Source organism: Sminthopsis crassicaudata, chromosome 6 (genome assembly GCF_048593235.1).
Source record: "Sminthopsis crassicaudata isolate SCR6 chromosome 6, ASM4859323v1, whole genome shotgun sequence".
Lineage (NCBI taxonomy): Eukaryota > Metazoa > Chordata > Mammalia > Dasyuromorphia > Dasyuridae > Sminthopsis > Sminthopsis crassicaudata.
Genome location: NC_133622.1, coordinates 155,839,598 through 155,859,742, shown reverse-complemented (window position 1 = coordinate 155,859,742; position 20,145 = coordinate 155,839,598). Strand labels below are relative to the sequence as shown.

Genomic DNA, 20,145 nt, shown 5'->3' with positions numbered 1-20,145 from the left:
ATGGTCTTTCATCTTGTTTCTATTTCTTTGTTTAAACTAAAAAAGTGCTATTAAGAATATTCTGGACTATATGGATCTTTTCTCTTTGATTCCTTTTGAGTATATGCATAGTAGAGACATCCATAGGTAATTGGATTTAGTGACTTTCTGGGTATAATTTCAAATTGTTTCTTAGAATCGTTTGGACAAATTTGCTCATCTGTCAACAGTATATCTGTTTAATTACCCATCTAGTGCTCCTCTGATCATTTCCATTTTATTCTTTTGTATCTTTTCTTATCTAATGTGTGAATGATACATTTCAGGGTTGTTTAAACGTGCATTTCTATCATTAGTGATTTGAAGCAAAAACTATTCACTTTCATGTAATCAAAATGATCCATTTTATTATTCAAGATCATCTCTATCCCTTGTTTGGCCAATAACTATTTTTGTCCAGGTTGGCCAGTCTTCAGTCTGCTCCAGCTGTGTGTTTTTCTAGACTTCATCACTATGCCTCAGTTGCAGACTCACTTGTTTTCCTTTGGCACCTGGAGCCTCATTATCCTAAAATAGACTTCCACGATGCCAGTTTCTTTTTTTTTCATTGGTGAATCCCTTTCAGGGCTTCTGTTTGGGGAGGGCCAGCCAATTGTCATTCTCATCCAAGCTGTGCATTTTTTAAAATTTTCTCAATTTCACTCTCACATCTCAATTTTTAGCTAGCTCCCTTTTGTGTGTGGTCTTCTTCCACTAGAAGATAAATTCCTTGAGAGTAGTTGTTTACCTTTTGGCTGATTTTGTATCTTAAGTTATTGGAACAACGTCTGGCACATAGCAAATACTTATTAATGCTTATTGCCTTCCCTTGCCTTCTTGATAAAATAATTGATCAAAATAATTTCTAGTGATTCCTTTTATTTCCTTTTTGCTTTTTTTCATTTTTGAGTATGATCATTTGGTTTTCTATTCTTTTTAAAATCAAATTAGCTCATGGCTTGTCTGTTTTATTAGTTTTGTAATGTTCCTATTTTATGTGTTAATTCAATGCTTTTATTTTTGTTTTTGATTTTGTTGATCTTTCCTGATTGTCAGAATTTCCAACTTTTCATTTGGAGCTTTATTTGTGGCTTTTCTAGATTTTCTTTTAGTTTCTTATTCAATTCATTGATCTGTTTTTCTGCTTTGTTGATATCTATTTAAAGATATAAACACACACACACACACACACACACACACACACACACACACACACACACCCTCTACCCTCTATTGACTGCTTTAAGTCCATTCTAAAAGTTTTAATATGATTTCTCATTGTTGTCATTTTCTAAATGAAATTACACAATGGGATTTTTTTACTTGCTCTTTGACCCACATATTCTGCAATATTAGCTATTTGATTTCCATTTAAGTTTATATCCTTTTTTCCAATGTCCTTTTATAATTGTAATTTGTGTTCACTAAAGAATGTTTTTAATATTTCTGCTTTTCCATATTTGTTAATGAGATTTTTTATGCTCTAGTATGTGCTTAATTTTATAAAGATGCCATGCAAACTAAGAAATATTTATACTTTTAAAATTTTTCAGTCAGTGATTTTGAAATTTTATATAAATATTTAACACTTCTTTGTTAGATTTTCTTAGACTAGAGAAGTAAGCATTAAAGTATCCTATTATAGAATTCCCTTGTTTTACTCCTTGTAATTCATTAGTTTTTTCTTTAAGTATTTACTTCTCTTTAGTCACAGGGCATTTTGGTGTTATCCTGAGCAGTGCCTAAAAGCCTGAAAGATAATAATCATTAAACCATCTCCTTTGTCCTCCAGTTCCAGGTCTGGTCTTCTTATTTCCTTTTCCCTTCAATCTCTCCCAGTATCAGGGACTTTCCAATGAGTCTTATCTTATCACATAGCCAAAGAAGCTTCAGCTTCAATATTTGAATTCCAATGAATTGCATGGATTAATTTCTTTAAATTTTGACTGATTTGATCTCCTTGCTATCCAACAGACTCTTAAAAGTCTTCTCCAACACCACAATTCAAAAGCATTGATTCTGTGGCTCTCAGCTTTCTTTACAATCCAAGTTTCACAGCCATACATTGCTACTGGAAAACCCATAGTTTTGACTTATAGATACCTTTGTGCAAGGTGATGATGTCTTTGCATTTTAGTATACTATCTGGATTGCCATAACTTTCTTTCCAAAGAGTTATCTTTTAATTTCATAGTTGCAGTTGCTACAGTTTTTTGAGACCAAGAATATAAAATCTGACACTGCTGTTTGTTTTCCAGGAAGTGATAAAATCAGTTGCCAAGGTGTTCGGTTTATTTGATATTAAATGTAGTTTTTTTCTAGCAAATTTATGTATTTTTAGTACACATTACTTTATGAATCATGTTGGGAGAGAAAAATCAGAGCAAAAGGGAGAGATGAAAATGAGAAAGAGAAAAAAAAAAACAGAAAAAAGAAGTTAATATAGCATGTGTTGATTTACATTCAATTTCCTTTGTTCTTTTTCTGGATGAATTTTCTATCCAAAGTCTTTTGGAATTGGCTTGAATCACTGAAACACTGAGAAGAACCAAGTCTTTCATAGTAGATCAACATACTTTCCTGCTGTTATTGTATACCACAATTGTATACCTGGTTCTGCTTGTTTCACTCAGCATCAGTTCATGTAAATCTTTCCAGGTCTTTCTATAATTAACTTGTTCATAATTTTTTTATAGAATAATAATAGTCCATTATCTTAAAATAGCACAACTTGTTCATCCATTCCCCAACTGATAGGCATCTAATCATTTTCCAATTCTTTTCTATCACAAAAAGAGCTACTCCAAACATTTTTGCACATGTAGATCCTTTTCATTCCTTTATGATTTCCTTGGGATACAGATGCAATAATGGCAGGCAGGATCAAAGGATATATAGTTTATAGATATATATCCTTTGATCCAGCAATGCCATTACTGCAATATATATATATATATATATATATATATATATATATATATATATATATATATATATATATATATATATATATATGTATGTATATATATATGTATATGTATATATATAGTTTTATAGCTCTTTGGGCCAAATTGCTCTCTAGAATGGTTGGAACATTTGACATCTCCACCCACAATGTATTAGTTTCCTAGTTTTCCCCCATTCCCTCCAATATTTATCATCTTTTCCTGTCATCTCATTCAATCTTAGAGGTATAAAGTGGTACCTCAGAGTTGTTTTAATTTGCATTTCTCTAATTAATAGTGATTTAAAGCATTTTTCCATATAACTATAGATGGCTTTAATTTCATTATCAGAAAATTGTCTGCTCATATCTTTTGACCATTTATCAAATGGGGAATAACTTGTATTCTTACAAATTTGACAGAGTTCTTTATATATTTTAGAAATGAGGCCTTTATCAGAAACACTGCTTGTAAAGATTTTTCCCACCTTTGTACTTCCCTTTTAATCTTGTTTCTGTTGTTTTTATTTGTGCAAAACCTTTTAAATTTAATCTAATCAAATTGTCCATTTTGCTTTTAATAATGTTCTCTAATTCTTCTTTGGTCATAAATTCTTACCTTCTCCAAAGATGTGATAGATAAATTATCCCTTGCTCTCCTATTTAGTTTATGGTATCATTGTTTATGACCAATTTATGTACCCATTTTGACCTTATTTTGGTATGGGGTGTGAGATGTAGGTCTATGCCGAGTTTTTGACATATTTTCCAGTTTTCCCAGTAGTTAGTTCTTATTCCAGAGCTGGAGTTTATCCCTAATCAAATATTAGATTACTTGATTATCTGATCCACCACTCTATTTCTTAGCCAGTACTAAATGATTTTGATGACTGCTACTTTATAATATAGTTTTAGGTTTGCTACTGCTAAGCCACCATCCTTTATTTTATTTTATTTTTTCATTAATTCCCTTGATATTCTTGACCTTTTGTTATTCCAGATAAATTTGTGTCAGTTTGATTGGTATGGCACTGAAAAAGTAGATCAATTTAAACAAAATTGTCATTTTTATTATATTAGCTCAGCCTACCCATAAGCAATTGATTTTTTTTCCCAATTGTTTAGATCTGACTTTATTTATGTGAGAAGTGTTTTGTAATTGTATTCATAGAGTTATTGGGTTTGTCTTGGCAGTTAGACCCCGGGTATTTTATTTTGTCTACAGTTGTTTTTAAATGGAATTTCTCTTCTAAATCTTGCCAGTGGGCTTTGTCAGAAGTATATAGAAATGCTGATGATTTCTGTGGGTTTATTTTATGTTTTTCAACTCTGCTAAAGCTGTTAATTGTTTCCAGTAGGTTTTTGGATGATTTTCTAGAATACTTTAAGTATATTGTCCACAAAGAGTGATACTTTTATTTTTTCGTGCTTATTCTAATTCCTTTAATTTCTTTTTCTTTTCTTATTGCTAATGCCAACATTTCTAGTATTGAATAATAGTGGTGATAATGGGCATCCTTGTTTCACCTCTGATTTTATTGGGAATGAGTCCAGGTTCTTTTTCCATTACAAATAATACTTGCTGTTGGTTTTAGACAAATACTGCTCATTACTTTAAGGAAAGTTTCCTTTATCCCTATGCGCTTTTGTGGTTTTAACAGTAATGGTTCTGTATTTTGTCAAAAAACTTTTTCTGCATCTATTGAGATTACCATATGATTTCTATTGGTTTTGTTATTGATATGGTCAATAATGGTAATAGTTTTCTTGTTATTAACCTGTGTTTCTGCTGTAAATCCCACTTGATCATAGTATATTATCCTGCTGATAAGTTACTATAATCTCTTTGCTAATATTTTATTTAAAATTTTTGCATCAATATTCATTAAGGAGATTAGTCTGTAATTTTCTTTCTCTGTTTTGGCTCTTCCTGAGTTAAGGATCAGTGCACTATGTCATAGAAGGAATTTCTATGGCAGGATTTCTTTTTTATCTATTTTTCCAAATTGGAATTATTTATTCTTTAATAATTGGAATTAATTGTTCTTTAAATATTTGGTAGAATTTACTTGTGAATCCATCTGTCCCTGGAGAATTTTTTTTTCTTAGAGAGTTCATTAATGGCTTGTTCAGTTTCTTTTTCTAAAATGGGACTATGTAAGTAATTTACTTCTTCTGTTAATCTGGGCAATTTGTATTTTTGTTAATATTCATTCATTTTGGTTGCATTATCAGACTTGATGTCATACAGTTGAGCAAAACAGTTTCTAGTAATTGCTTTAATTTCTTTATCATTGATTCACCTTTTTTATTTTGGATGCTGGTGATTTGGTTTTTTACTTTCTTTTTTCTAATCAAATTAACCAAAGATTTATCTATTTTGTTGGTTTTTTTTTTTCACAAAACCAACTCTTAGTTTTATTTATTAGTTCAATAGTTTTCTTATTTTCAATTTTATTAATCTCTCCTTTGAGTCTCAGAATTTCTAATTTGGCATTTAATTGAGGGTTTTAATTTTTTTTTTCTAGTTCTTTTTAGTTGCATGCCCAATTAATTGATCTCCTCTTTTTCTATTTTATTTATATAGATATTTAGAGATATAACATTTCCCCCTAAGAACTGCTTTGGCAACATCCCATAGATTTTGGTATGTTGTCTGATTCTTGTCATTCTCTTGGATGAAATTGTCGATTGTTTCTGTGATTTGTTTGACTCACTCATTTTTTAGAATGAGATTATTTAATTTCCAGTTGGTTTTTAGTCCATCTTCTTCTGCCCTTTTATTGAATATAATATTTTTGTATCATGATCTGAAAAGGAAGCATTTACTATTCTGCCTTTCTGGATTTTATTTGAGGTTTTTATGCCTTAACATATGGTCAATTTTTGTGAAAGTGCCATATATTGCCAAGAAAAAGGTGTATTCCTTTCTGTCCCTATTCAGTTTTCTCCAGAGGTCTATCATATTTAGGTTTTTTAGGATTTTATTAACCTGTCTAGTTTCTTTCTTGTTTATTTTGTGATTAGATTTGTCTGATTCTTAGAGGAGAAAGTGGAGGTCTCTCACTAGTATATCTAGTCTTACTTTCTCTTTCTATAACTGGCTTAAAATCTTCCCTAGGAATTTGGCTGCTCTACTGTTTAGTGCAAACACATTTAGTATTGCTATTACTTCATTTTTTACAATTCCCTTTATCAAGATGTACTTTTCTTCCTTATCTCTTTTTATAAGATCTATTTTTACTTTTGCTTTATCTGAGATGAGAATTGCTACTCCTGCTTTTTTTTTTTTTACTTCAGCTGAATCATAATAAATTCTGTTCCAGTCTTTTACCTTTACTCTGTATGTATCTCTTTGTGTCAGATGTGTTTCTTGTAAACAACATATTGCAGGATTTTGTTTTTTAATCTACTCTGATAATTGAATGCTTCAGTTTTATGGGAGAATTCATCCCATTCATATTCACAGTTATGATTACCAGCTTTATATTTTCCTCCATCCTATTTTCTCTCCTGTATATACATTTTTCTCACTTTCCATCCAGTCCCTAATCATGCTCTTTTTTATTTCCCATCTTATCTCTTATTACCCTCCCCCTTCTCCATTCTACTATGTTATCTTCTATCACCTCTTCCCCTCTTCTCTTACCTTTTCCCCTAGAGTTTCTGCCCTAGTTCTTCTGGCCCTCTCTTTTCTTTCCTCTTTCTCCTCCTACTTCTTTATAGAAGTTATATAAATTTCTATATCTAACTGAATGATTTATTCCTTCTTAGAACCCAGATCAAGCTTCCGACAATGTTCATCCCCTTCCTTCTTTCCCTTCACTAGTCTTTTGTACCTTTTCATGTGAACTAATTATCCCATTATACCTCTCCTTTCCACTTTTTCAAGTAAAAACCTTTTTCCATCCCATATTTTTTTCTTTGATGTCATCACATCAGAGTCCATTCAAAACAACAGCTTTAGTCTGTGTGATGTCCCTCTGTCTCACTGGGTAGCTAATTCTTGGTCCTTTGCCTTAGAAGCTTCTAGATCCTGGCTAATCCTGACTGTTGCTCCTTAATATTTGAATTGTTTTTGCCTGGCACCGTGCAGTATTTTTTTCCTTGAAGTTATATTTCTGTAGTTTCACAACAATATTCCTTGGGATTTTCCTTGTGGGATCTTTTTTTGAAGGTGATAAATGGATTCTTTTAATGAGCACTCCCCACTCTGTTTCTAGAATATCAGGGCAGTTTTCCTTAATGATCTCTTCAAGAATGCTATCCAGGCTCTTTTTTTGGTCATGGCCTTCATGTAGGCCAATAATTTTTGTCTCTTCTGGATCTATTTTTAAGGTTGGCTTTTTTTTCCAGTGAGATTTCACATTTTTTTCTACTTTTTCCACTCTTTTTAATTAGTTTGACTGATTCTTCTGTCTCACAAAATCATTAGCTTCCATTTGCCCCATTCTACTTTTTAATGCATGATTTTCTTCAGTTAGTTTTTGATTCTCTTTTTCCGTTAATTCGACTTTTTTTTTTAACAAGTTGTTTTCTTTCCTTTTTCAAGGACTCTCTCTCTCATACATACCTCTGTATTTCCTTTCTCATTTTTTCTTCTACCTCTCTTTTTTGCCTTCTAAAGTCTTTTCTAAAGATTTTTATAAAGCCTCTTTGGGCTGAAGACCAATTCATATCACTCTTTGAGATTTCTTCTGTGCACATTTTGTCCTTGTTGAAGTTTGTATTTTGGTCTGCCCTATCACTTTCTGTGATCAAAATTCTTTTCTATTTCTTGCTCATTTTCTTTCCTTTTTTTTTTAAACTTTTATGGCTGAGCACAGCTTCCCAGAAATGGAAGCTGCCCCCTGATTTGCTCCCTCTGCAGAGCCAGGACTAAGGGTCATAGTTGTTGATTTGCTATGAATAAGACCCTTTCACAGTTTTCCCCAGAATCTATCTGACTAGGGCTGAACACCCTTTTTACTCCAGTGAGACTGACCTTTATTGAAGTTTTTTCAGTCTATCTTCAGTTGGAGAGTGATTTCATTCCATCAGATTCTGTTCAGCATCTTGGTTTTATGTGGTTTTCCAGGGAAACTGAGAGAGCTCAAGCAGCTTCCTGGCTTTACTCCGAAATCTTGCCTCCACCTCCAGAAGTTCCCTATTTGATATTAAACTTAATGACAGCTTTGACGCTCTTATTTCAACTTCATCAAGTCTCATCAAGAGGCTTCTTAATTCTTTACTTTCTGCCCTCAGAATGGTATTTTTTGCAAATCTGAGATTGCTGATATTTCTCCTGGCAACCTTAATTCCAATTTTTGATTCATTCTGGTACCTATGTATGATGTCTGTAAGTTTATATATAAGGTGATTGTCTATAAGTTAAATAAATGAGAATATTCAGCCTTATTTTCCCATATTAAACCAATAATTTGTTCCATGTTCAGTTCTAACTATTGTTTCTTGGCTTACATATAGGAAACATGTAAGATGATCTAGTAATCCATTTCTTTGAAGGCTTGCCACATTTTGTTGTGATCTACACAAAGGCTTTAGTGTAATCAATGAAGTAGATGTATAGGTTTTCCTGAAACTCCTTTGATTTTCTCCATAATCCAATAAATATGGGCAATTTGGTTTCTAGTTCCTCTACTTTTTGAAATCCAGCCTGCTCTCCTGGTAATTCTCCGTTCACATATTGCTGAAGTGTAGCTTATAGAATCCTAAGAATAACATTGTTAGCATGTGAAATACGTGCAATTGTTTAATAATTTGAATATTTGGGGCAGATAGGTGGCCAAGTGGATAGAGCACCAGCCCTGAAATCAGGAGGATCCCAGTTCAAATCTGGCATCAGACATTTAACACTTCTAGCTGTGTGACTGTGTGATCCAAGGCAAGTCACTTAATCCCAATTGCCTCAGCAAAAATAAGTAAACAAATGAGTAAATAAGCAAATGAATGAATGAATACGTAAATAAATAAATCTAATAATAATAATTTGAACATTTCTTGGTATCACTCTTCTTCAGAATTGGCCAATGTAGTGGCCACTGTTGAGTTTTCAAAATTTGCTGGCATATGAAGGGCATCATCTTTTAGGGTTTTGAATCGCTCAGCTGAAACACTTTCTCTTCCAATAGCCTTATTGTTAGCAATACTTCCTAAGTTCATTTGAACTCATTCTCCAGGATGTCTGGCTCTAGGTCAGTAACCACACCATTGTGGTTATCAATGATATTAAGATCTTCCTTGTGTATTCTTGCCAACTCTTCTTCATCTTTTCTGCTTCAAAGATTAGAGATATCAAAGGAAAGTTTTGTACAAAAATAGACATGATAAATGACAAAAATGTAAGGATTTTACACTTTTACATATCCACTGTACATATCATGTACATTCTTAGATACTATATCCTCTATCCCATGATATAATCTTTATTATTTTTTCATTATAAGATAGATTATTCTTATAGCATGGATTGTTAAATTTAAATTGAAACCCAAGAGTTATGCCAGAATTTATTAGGTACTTTATTTTTAATTGAAAATTAATGGGAAACCAAAATAAGACTTTAGCATATATTTCACTTAAATCCACAATGTGATACTGAGAAGTGGATAAAGATTCAAGACATTTGGAATCTCGTCCTGACACTTCAGCTGGGTGACTTTGACCAACCAAGGCAATTTATCACTTTGTTTCTGTTTCTACATCTATAAAATGAAGGTGTAAGGTTATATGACTTCCAAAGTCCCTTGTATTTTAGAATGATTATATTTTATTAAATTTACCATATATTTGTATAACAAATATTAATTGGTTCATAATAGATATTTATGTTGTTTTGTTGTTTATTCTTTTCAGTTGTGTCCGAGTCTTCCTGACCCCATTTGGAGTTTTCTTGACAAAGATACCAGAATGGTTTGCCATTTCCTTCTCTAGTTCATTTTATAGGCAAACACAGTTGTGATTTGTCCAAGTTCATGCAGCCAGTAAGTGTCTGAGGCCAGATTTGAATTCAGGAAGACGAATCTTTCTGACTCCAGGCCGGCACTCTAGCTGCCCAAAACACTGATTTTTGCTAAGTTCTTAGCAATGAAAGATTGTATTTACTTACTACCACTTAGAAAATAGCCCCACCTATGAAAGATGGTCATTTATTATTAACTTTTAAAAATATATATTTCATTAAAAAAAGACTTTTCTTATAGCTAACACTAAATAATTATAATTATCCCTATATTTTATCACATTTCCAAAAATATTATATTCTCTATCCCATGATATAATCTTTATTATTTTTTCATTATAAGATAGATTATTCTTATAACAGTCAGTGATGGAAGGCCTTTTCATACTGTCCTTGATATATGATCATCTGGTCTTTGTTAGAATTTTTCAGTAACAGAAACAACTTCATGAGGGAATTCATTCCTTTGTTGATAAGCCTAATTTATTCATTACTTTATCTTGCAAACTGTGTATAAGGCAATGTGTTAGGTGCTAGGGGAGATTCAAAGATTCAAAAGATATACTCCCAATTCTTGTGGATTTTAGAAAAATAAGAGATAGAAGATTTTAAGAAGATAAGCCATGTGCATAGATAATAATAAAGCATTCTTTATGTAAGAAAAGTATAGACAGAGGGCTGTGAGAGTATAAAGGAAAGAGAAAAGTCAGAGGTAAGTGAAGCTTTCTTGGAAAAGATGTTACTTAAGTTGGATTTAAAAGATAGAATCAGTCAAAAAAAATGTATTAAGTGCCTATAATGTACTAAGTACTAGGAATACAATAAAAAATAAAACATCTCTGTTGTCAAGGAGCTCACAGTTTAATAAAAGAGGAAGCATGTAAATAAATAACATTCAAATGAACTATATACGAGACAAATTTGAAATAATCAACAGAAGTAAATCTCTAGAATTAAAGAAAATAATAAAAGGTTTCTTGGAGAAGGTAGGATTTTAGCTGGTACTTGAAAGAAGCCAGGATTTCTTTCTCCCTTACTTCAGATAATGACTTGATTTACTAATTATATATATATATATATATATATATATATATATATATATATATATATATATTTATTTATTTATATATATATATATATATATGTATATGTATATGTATATATGTATATGTATATATATACACATACATGTATATATATATATATTTAATATTGATTATACTACACATTTCAGATATTTAAAGAAGTACAATGCCCAGTGCATGCTCTCAGGAAGCTCTAGTTTAACAAACCCAGTGCCTATTAGTATAAAGGTTATTAAGTAACAGGTAGACACTTCAAGAAATGGATAAACTGCTATCTATGAAAAGCCACCTGACTGGTATAAACAGTGCTAGATGTTCAGTAGAAAATTGTGTGCGATATGTGGAGATTTTGAATGTCTTCTAAAGGTTATGTTGGATTTCTATGTTATAGAAGAAGGTTGAAGACAGTGTAGCTGGGCAAATTAGCTTGAACAAAGGGACGAAGACAAGAAAATACTGCATATATTTGAGGGTCAAAATGAGAGTCTATCTGCTTTAGGAATTAGTGGAATATGTGAAGCCTTGAGTGACAAAAGAATACAAAGTTTATCCTCTAGAGCAGGGATCATAACTAATTTTTGTGTCCTTGGCCAGTTGGAGTGTTGAAGTCTAAAGACATCATTTCAGAATAATGTTTTAAAATACATAAAATAAGATACAAAGGATTAAAAATACCTAACTTATATTGAAATTTAGGTTTTAAAATATTAAATAACTAAACTTTTTAAAAGTTTTATAGACTGCTTGGTTAGAAACTGTGTGATAATAGAAGGGTTTTAAATAGAGTAATATTATACTTAAGGGAAAATTATATGGCAGTAATGAGTTTTTGACTCACTATGACTTGGAAGAATAATCCAGACAAGAAATAATAAAGGCTTGAACTTGGGTGTGTAGTGGCAGTGAGATCAGAGTCTGAGAATATATATCACGAAATAAAAATCAACATATTTTCTGGAAAAACTGAATCTGCCTAGGATTGCTTTTAACTTTAATCCCTTAAATTGTTCTTTTTAAAAAAAAACACTGGGCTCTCTTCTATCCATCTCTAACAGCATATTAGGCACACAGAAAGAAATGTTACCAGTGAACAATTCAGCACTCAATCCACTATATTGCCTCCGTGCCACCCTGCCAATAAAGTATTACCTTTGAGATAATCCTTCCCAAATTTCACTCCCAGGTTGCATCTCCTGGTTACTCTGTGACTCTACTAAATATTAGTAAAACTTTAGTTCATGAACCCCCAAGATTAAAAGTTAGCTCTTCAACAATTAGCTTAAGGCAAAGGCATTTGCTGAAATTACATTGTATGAATAGTACTAGTAAAACATCCCTCTTTCTCCCCTCTCGCTCCTACCAAATATGAACATCTTCTCCCACAAATACATTGCAAATAATAGATGCAAGTGTAGAGGTAAGAATGGATATAGATCCATATATATACATATAAGAAATATATGTGACCAAGGTAAATCACATCTCTGTTACTGCAGAATCCTAGTAGGCTTTTGCTCCTTTTTATCCTTAGGCTTTTCACTTACAGACTTAGTACTCTGCTCTGATACTGCTTTGCCCATCTCACTGGTCATGCTTTTCTCTAGGAATTAATTCTCCTGAGCACCATATCTTCTATTAGGAAAGTTGCTCCTCTGTAAAGATACTGTTGTGAATAGGGTAAAGAGAAAAATTATCTTTGATCTCCCCACTCCATATCCTCCCATCACTGCATTTTCTTTCAAAAGCTACTTTTCAAAAGTATCTCTTTTCTCAATTGCAAGAGCTGATTCCTTTTGAAGAGGTTGCTCCTGCTTTTTAAGGCTACCATTAGTTATCCTATAGCTATCCTATAATTTCATCAAGTTAATTGAGGAACTCTTAAAGGTCCCCAATTTCTTCAACTTCTCCCACCTGTTTGACTAATCATTTATTGTGATGCCCTGGGGTTTTTTTTTTTGTTTGTTTGTTTCACCTCCCTCCTTTCTCCTTCCTTAATATGTCTTTTTATTCTTTTTCTTTTAGTCTTTTCAACTCCCAAGATCAGTGCTTGTCTCATTCTTTCATTGTCCCTTAGAAATGAATGGCTTCTGAAAGGATTATAAATTCTCTCCTTTTGGAACATAAGCACTGCATATCTTTTCAAATGTTTGAATTTATTTCTTTTTCTTGTTTCTTTATAGCTATTGTCTTAGTCTTATAGTTACCCAGTTTTGGTTTTCTTAAACATTCAAAGCCTTCTTTTTTTTTTCTTTCACATTAACTATACCATGTCCCTTTATTTATTCTTTCCTTTCTGATTCATGATGTGCTATTCTGCATTATAACTAGAGTTTTGGCACAGCATCTAATATGGTATCCCTCTCTTCAAAATACTTTCAACATTTGTTTTTTTCTTTATTTTTAGAGTTTGGAACTTGGTAACAACATTGTTGAATATATTATATTTGGAGTTTCTCTCCTGTGAACCCATCTATGTTTTGCCCTCTATTTTGAATACTTCTTGATGATTTTCTTTTATGATTTCTTGAAATGTGACTGATAGGATTTTTTGTTTTTTCATTCTTCTCTAGGAACATAATGATTCTATTTTCTATATTAATTGTTTTTGAACAATTGAATTCTAAAATGATATCCTTTAGATTTGTTTTAATATAATATCATTGAGTTTTTTGGTTCTTTTTATGGCATCTTTCCTTATCCCCCTCCCTCTAACCCCAGGATATTCACTGTGAATTTTTAACTTTTTTAAAGTTTTTCAGCTGCTCTCTAAATGTAATTTTATTTGTCCTTTAAATCATTCTCTGGCTTCTAATGGTCTTTCTTTCTCCTTTGGAAAGCTCTATCTGTAATTATTGCTTAATTATAAATTATATTATATAATAGTTTTATCCTAGGGCTCTTTAACTCCATTTTATTTACTCATTGCATTATAAGTTTTTCCTTTGTTCTTTCTCTCAATATTTATGCTATTTTGTTGCTTCCTCTGACTACATAGGAAGCAACTTGTTGAGGGATTGAAGAGTCTGATTGAATTACTGCCAAGATAGAGACTTCTTTGGGTTAGAAAAGACATTGTTCTGGCATCTTAAAGCTGCATCAATCTGCTCCCAACCTTGTTCCTGGCTACTGTACTTCCAAACCATCATATCTCATCCTAAAACTTCCCTCAGGACCCAGAAACGTCTCACCCTGGAACACGCAATCACCCCTTCCATCCTATCAACCTGGAATACTCCGCTGTAAAGCCTTCTCTTTTCTCTCACTGGTAATTTCCTCCTGGAGCCTCCATTTTTTTTTTCTGAAGGGGCCTAGGCCAGCCTTCATTCTCTTCTCAGTTTTGTTCCTAGCTTTTAGATTTTAAAACTAAACCCCTTCTTTGGGAACATCCTCTTCACTTCTAACCAGTTTTTCAACTCTTTTATGTTTTCTTTCTCCATTAAGATAAAAGTTCCTTGAGGGAGAGAATGTTTTTCTTTTTGTCCGTATGTGTATTCCCAATACTTAGAACAGTCCTTGGTAAATAGGGTGCACTTAATAAATATTTTGTTACTTTTATTTTCTCCTCAACAATCTCTGTTCTCTAGAGTCACTGTAGCTGCTACCATTGAGAATGGATATTGTGAGATCTGGCGTATGAAGGCAGGCATGTAGAGCATTTAAGGGAGAATTAAGTTGATAGTGTCCTATATGATATTTTTAACAGGTTGATTACCTTGCCAAGTTACTTTTTATTTCTTTTCTTTTAATTGCTGTTCTTTTATTTCATTTGGCACATATTTTTATTCTGTAAGGGGCCAGAATAAGGAATAACTTTTGAGTCTTCCACCTTGCCAGAAGATTCCTCCTGAGAAATTCTTAAGGGAGAAACATTTTTAAATAAAATAGGGGGAAAAGAAATTGAATTAATTGGGACATTAAATATCTTGCACCCATAGCCTTTGAATGATATGTTTGTTTACTCACTGTTGGCTAGATTTCTGTATAATGTAATCTCTCTTTATTCCATTTTAAACTGGACTGGTTTCAATCTCCTGCATAAAGGTCTGGATAAAAATATATACTAGGTTGAATGGTATGAATTAAAGCAAAAGATTGGGAACAAGTCTGATGCCACGACTTTGTTATAAAGTCTGTAAAATATTATCTTGGTGTCATGGATTGTACAAATGTGCACCAATGGCAGGTTCTTCCTTTTCCTTCACACACTGTTAAAAATGAGTAAAACATGTTTCCCGTTGTACTTCACTTGTGCTTAGGGAACTCAATGAACTCATTTTTAAAATTTCCACATCTTTAGAGAAATGTTTTGTTTTTACTAAAATATGTTTTTGATCAGGAACATGATTTCATGGTTGTGTGTGTTTTCCTGAAACAAATATGTAAGAGCGTGGATCCTTGTGGTTTGATTATGGATCTGGGAATCAAATCTGGAGTCCAAACCTCAGGCTAGTTGCTGGTTAACTGCACCATAGTGAGCTCTCTTTGCTTTCCCCAATTTTCTCTTTGAAGAGTGAGAAATGTAGAGGATCTATTTTTGTTTTAAATACATGATAAGTGAAAGACAACTCATTGACTATATTAATGGAATGTCATTGAATTCAGCCAAGTTTCAATGTGGTAGAGACAAAGTTCAACTATTTTAAACATATATTAAAATTAAATGAAAAGTAACAATTTAAATGGACATTTCATTTTCTCAGTAAAAGGCAAGTACTTTTTATGCTTAGCCATCCCATCTTCATTCTTCACTTTAACCCTCTTTACTCCTATGTAAAGGAAGGTATGATTTATTTTGTTATTTTGTTAAAATGGAAGGGGGGACAAAACAATACTGAATCCCTAGATTCAAGTCTAGGATCTGTATTTTAATGACCTGGGTAATGAGAAGATAAGAGACCATGATATGAGGAACAATTACAAGATGAATCTTTAGCCTAGAAAAGGTAAGATTTTCAAAGTGCAAGATAAGCTGTTTTCAAATACTTCACAAAAACTCAGAATTTGAGCACTGAAAAGTACCTTAGCAACCACATGATCTAATACATACATGAAAGGCATCCACACTAGGAAATACCAGTCTCTGCTTGAAGACCTCAAGATAAGAGGGAATCTTTTACCTTTCAAGACAATCTATCCTATTTTTGAACAACTCTAATTGTTAAGGCTCAGGAGAGCAAAAATAGAAAGAATGAGTAGGCATTATAGAGAGCAGATTTAGAATTGATGTCAAGAAAGCACACTGATGTGACATCCATGTGGTTAACTTATGGTGGGACATAGAGAAGAGACACATGGATGGGTTGCCATCTTCAATAATGGGAGAAATATCTGAAATAAACAGACACATTTGAGGAAAGAAAAATTGCTTTCTTTCTAAAGGGGAGCTTTCTAAAATAGAATGATCTGCCTCCAAGTGAAGGAGATGGAGTGGAGGAATTTTCTCATTTAGCACTCAACGTAGCACTTTTCCCCTACTGTCTTGCAATTTTATTGAATCTTATGATATTATTAATATAGAGAGTGTTGCATTCTTCACCAGAAACAGCAGTTTTCTCTGATGTTTCAAAATTAAAACCATTGGTAATTTTCAAGCAAAGATGACTTATTGGGGATTTATAAAAGGATTTTCTTTTCAAAGTAGGACTAGATAACTAAGGGGTCTTCTGATTCTTTGGTTCAGTTTTTTTTTTATTACATTTTATAGATGAAAAAATGGAGCCTGGAAAGATTAAGCTCAAGGTTGCTTAACTAGTTGTGAAAGCTAGACCCAGACCCAGGTTTCCCTCCAGACCACTGCTTTCCCTGTTATAACAAGCTGCCAACTCCAGTTCTAGGAATCTGCTAGCTGAGTTGCTTACTTTGTCCTAACTAAATATCTTTAAGATGTGGATAATAAGAATTTTCAATTACCTCCCTCACTAGGTTTTTTTGTGAGCCTTAAGTGTACTTGAAAGAGCTTTGCAACCGTAAAGTGATATACAAATGTAAGCCATTAGTGTTTTCCAACTGAGACAAGGAGCTATGGGAAAGTACTATTTTGTTAGGATGTCTTACTTTGCTAGTTTATTTTATTGTAACTTGTAGTCACAGCTCTTTTCTCTACACTATTAGCTCGGTGCATTTATAATATCCCCTCAGAGAGTAGAAATAATGATTAGTTCTTGCTTTGATCTTTTCTGGCATTTTAAATTTCTCTTGTTCTTTTTTCCCCCTCCTAGGGACCCTGGAAAACAAAGAACTACATATTTTTAACCTGACTTCCCTAACCAAGTCTGAAAGTATTTTGTCTGCAACCTTGCATTTCTCCACTGGAGAACTAATAAACATTAGTTTGAGCTGCATATCTCCCAGAGGTTGTTCTCATCATGGATACAGGAAACAAATACAGATTGCCCTGTCTGCCTGGAGCCTTACACCAGATGGGAACCAAACTCGGTTCCTGGGTCATATTTTGGTAAATGTATCTAAACTTCACAGAGATGTATTGGCCTGGCAATCCAAAGATGTCACTGAAATCCTGACCAAAGCAAAAGAAAATGGCGAGTTTTTCATAGGTATCAAGATCACTTTTAAGGGACACTCCCTTTCAAAGGGAATGCCAACCAACTCTGAGCCTTATATCTTAGTCTATGCCAATGATTCATCCATTTCTGAATCAGAAAGTGTGGTATCAAGTCTCCAGGGACATTGGAACTTTCCCACTGGAGCCCTAGCCAAGCTGAACAGCCACATGAGGACTGCTCTGTCCAGGAAACGGAGGAAGAAGCGCTCCATCAGCAGCCCCTTGCTTCCCCTCCAGAACAATGAGCTTCCAGGCACAGAATACCAGTACAAGGAGAATGAAGGCTGGGAGAAGAGGAAGCCTTATAAGACTCTCCAGATACAGCCAGCTGAGAAGAACAAAAGCAAAAAGAAGCAGAGAAAGGGCCCACACCAGAAAAGTGAGACACTGCAATTTGATGAGCAGACCTTGAAGAAGGCAAGGAGGAAACAATGGATTGAACCCCGGAATTGTGCCAGGCGATACCTCAAAGTAGATTTTGCAGATATTGGTTGGAGTGAGTGGATTATCTCCCCAAAGTCCTTTGATGCATATTATTGTTCAGGAGCATGTCAGTTTCCCATGCCAAAGGTAGGCACTTTCTCTTTTTCTTTTACTTTCCTCCATTCTGCTGAATACTAAGGTGTCTGGATTGAGTTTTCCCCTTATCTACAAAGTCCACCTTACTTTCATTTATCACTTTCATGAGCTTAAGAAATAATAGTACTTGCTCTTTAAGGACTGGCAAAATAGTATTCAGTCAGAATTGATTTAAAGAATCTAGAAAAGTAAGTGGAGAATTCTTTGTGTAGAATCCAAAAACTGTCTGTCTTAAGCTGATGGGTAATGTGTGAACCTGCATCTGTCCACAATTAGTAAGTAAAATATAGTCAAAGAGTGATCTACAAGAATATATTAAAGGAATGATTGGAAAAAGTCAAGCTCATCCAGTTAATCAGATTGATGTCCTGATAACAGAACTTTTTTTAGATAGTCTCTTAGCAAAAGAATTGGCTCCAAAAAGGGAAAATTCTGTTAGGCCAGGTAAACTGGCCCCTCAAGATCACCTAAACTGATTTAATTTTACCTCTCTGCCAACCATTAACAAGTAAAGGAAGAAACAGGGTTAGATGGCTTTATGAACTTGTTCCAAAATCCATCCAAAATCTTGTCAGAGCTTTTGCTTTATCATACATTACATTGTATCCTGACAAATTTATTTCTAACACATTCCTACAGTTCTCCCTGCCCACAGGTTGCATAGTTCTTATGGACCTTCCCCCTACAAATGTAATCAGTAAAACATAGTCGTGATTTAGTCCTTTTGTTAAGCCAGTATCTATGCTCCAACTCTCAGCTTTTAACAATTCTAATCTCAGTTGTAAAATAGAAGTTGGCTCCATAAATGGAATTTATACCAGGAATAGATTTTCTATGCAAAACTTGAAATGAATAAAAATTTTCCTATTAGATAATGGAAAAAAAAGGCAAGAGTTGAAAAATCTCCTTTTTGCCCTCCCCACCTCCCCATGACAAGTTTAGACTTATGTTTTTAAAATAGTATTTACATATTCCAAATTCTATGATATTTAGGAAATAAAATTTAATACACACCTCTAGCATAAGGCCTATTTCCAGGACTCTGTCCTTGAGGATTTGTTTTCTGTTTCAGCTTGAGCGCCAGGGAAATGCATGAGCTCTTATTCTTTTTGTGGAATTTCTAAAAAGAGTTAGCATTTAGTCCTTCAAAAAAGACAGTTTACACAGGAAAAGACCCCCATTTCTTTCATATTTCATAAATTGAAAATAAGTACTCTATACAGTTGTATTTCTAATGAAAAAGACTTTTGCAAATTAAATTTCCATTAAGAAAAATAGTTATTAAAAAAAATTCTCAAGTCAAGGATGCAATTAGAAAAATCACAGCCCCCTAATTTGGAGGTGAAGTGATTCATCTATATTTTACTATATGCCTGCCTTTGCATCTTTGGAAAAAATTAGTGATGAGCTCTGTCTTTCCTTCAATCTAATGTGACTGACTCTACGAGTCTCTAAGTTAGTCACAATCCCTCTCTTGAATTTCTCTTCTCTGAGTCCCAATCCAAAGTAATAACTAACTTTTCTGTCTCTCCTGGTTAGAGCCAAAGGATCCGTGATTTTGGCTGTCTGGGGAGGAGCAGCAAATTCGTTATTTAAGCCCTCATTAAGTATTCAGCCTTGCTTCTTCCTCCTAGGCCCAGCTCCTACTACCTGAGGCTACTTTTGCTGCCTATTGTCCCTACTGTCATTTCCTTACTATTAGAGCTGTGAGCCAAAGAGAGTGAAAGGTGAAGTGGATGAGAGAAAGATGAAAATATGTGTGAGGAAAATATATTTGTGGCCAGTGTGGGATTAAGGAGCATAGAAAATAGGAGAAGGAAGACTGAAGAAATAAGAAACTGGGTAACAAGGAATTCTTAAATTAGGAGAGGGGAGAGAGAGCATGTGGATATTAATAATAATCACAGATGTGGTAGAAAGAGTGCTAGAAGGAGAATCTGAGCATTTGGACTCTGTGTCCCTTATTATTTGGGAGATATCAGTCTAGCCACTAGCT

At 33.4% G+C, this 20,145-nt stretch overlaps 1 protein-coding gene across 1 annotated transcript in view; it reads left to right on the top strand.

Moving 5' to 3' along the window:
- Window positions 1-20,145, top strand: part of BMP3 (bone morphogenetic protein 3) — a 37,248-nt gene that overhangs the window by 9,896 nt on the left and 7,207 nt on the right. The window contains exon 2 of the mRNA XM_074272851.1: window positions 17,227-18,140. Within this exon, the coding sequence (XP_074128952.1) occupies window positions 17,227-18,140 (914 nt within the window). The remainder of the gene's footprint in view (window positions 1-17,226; window positions 18,141-20,145) is intronic.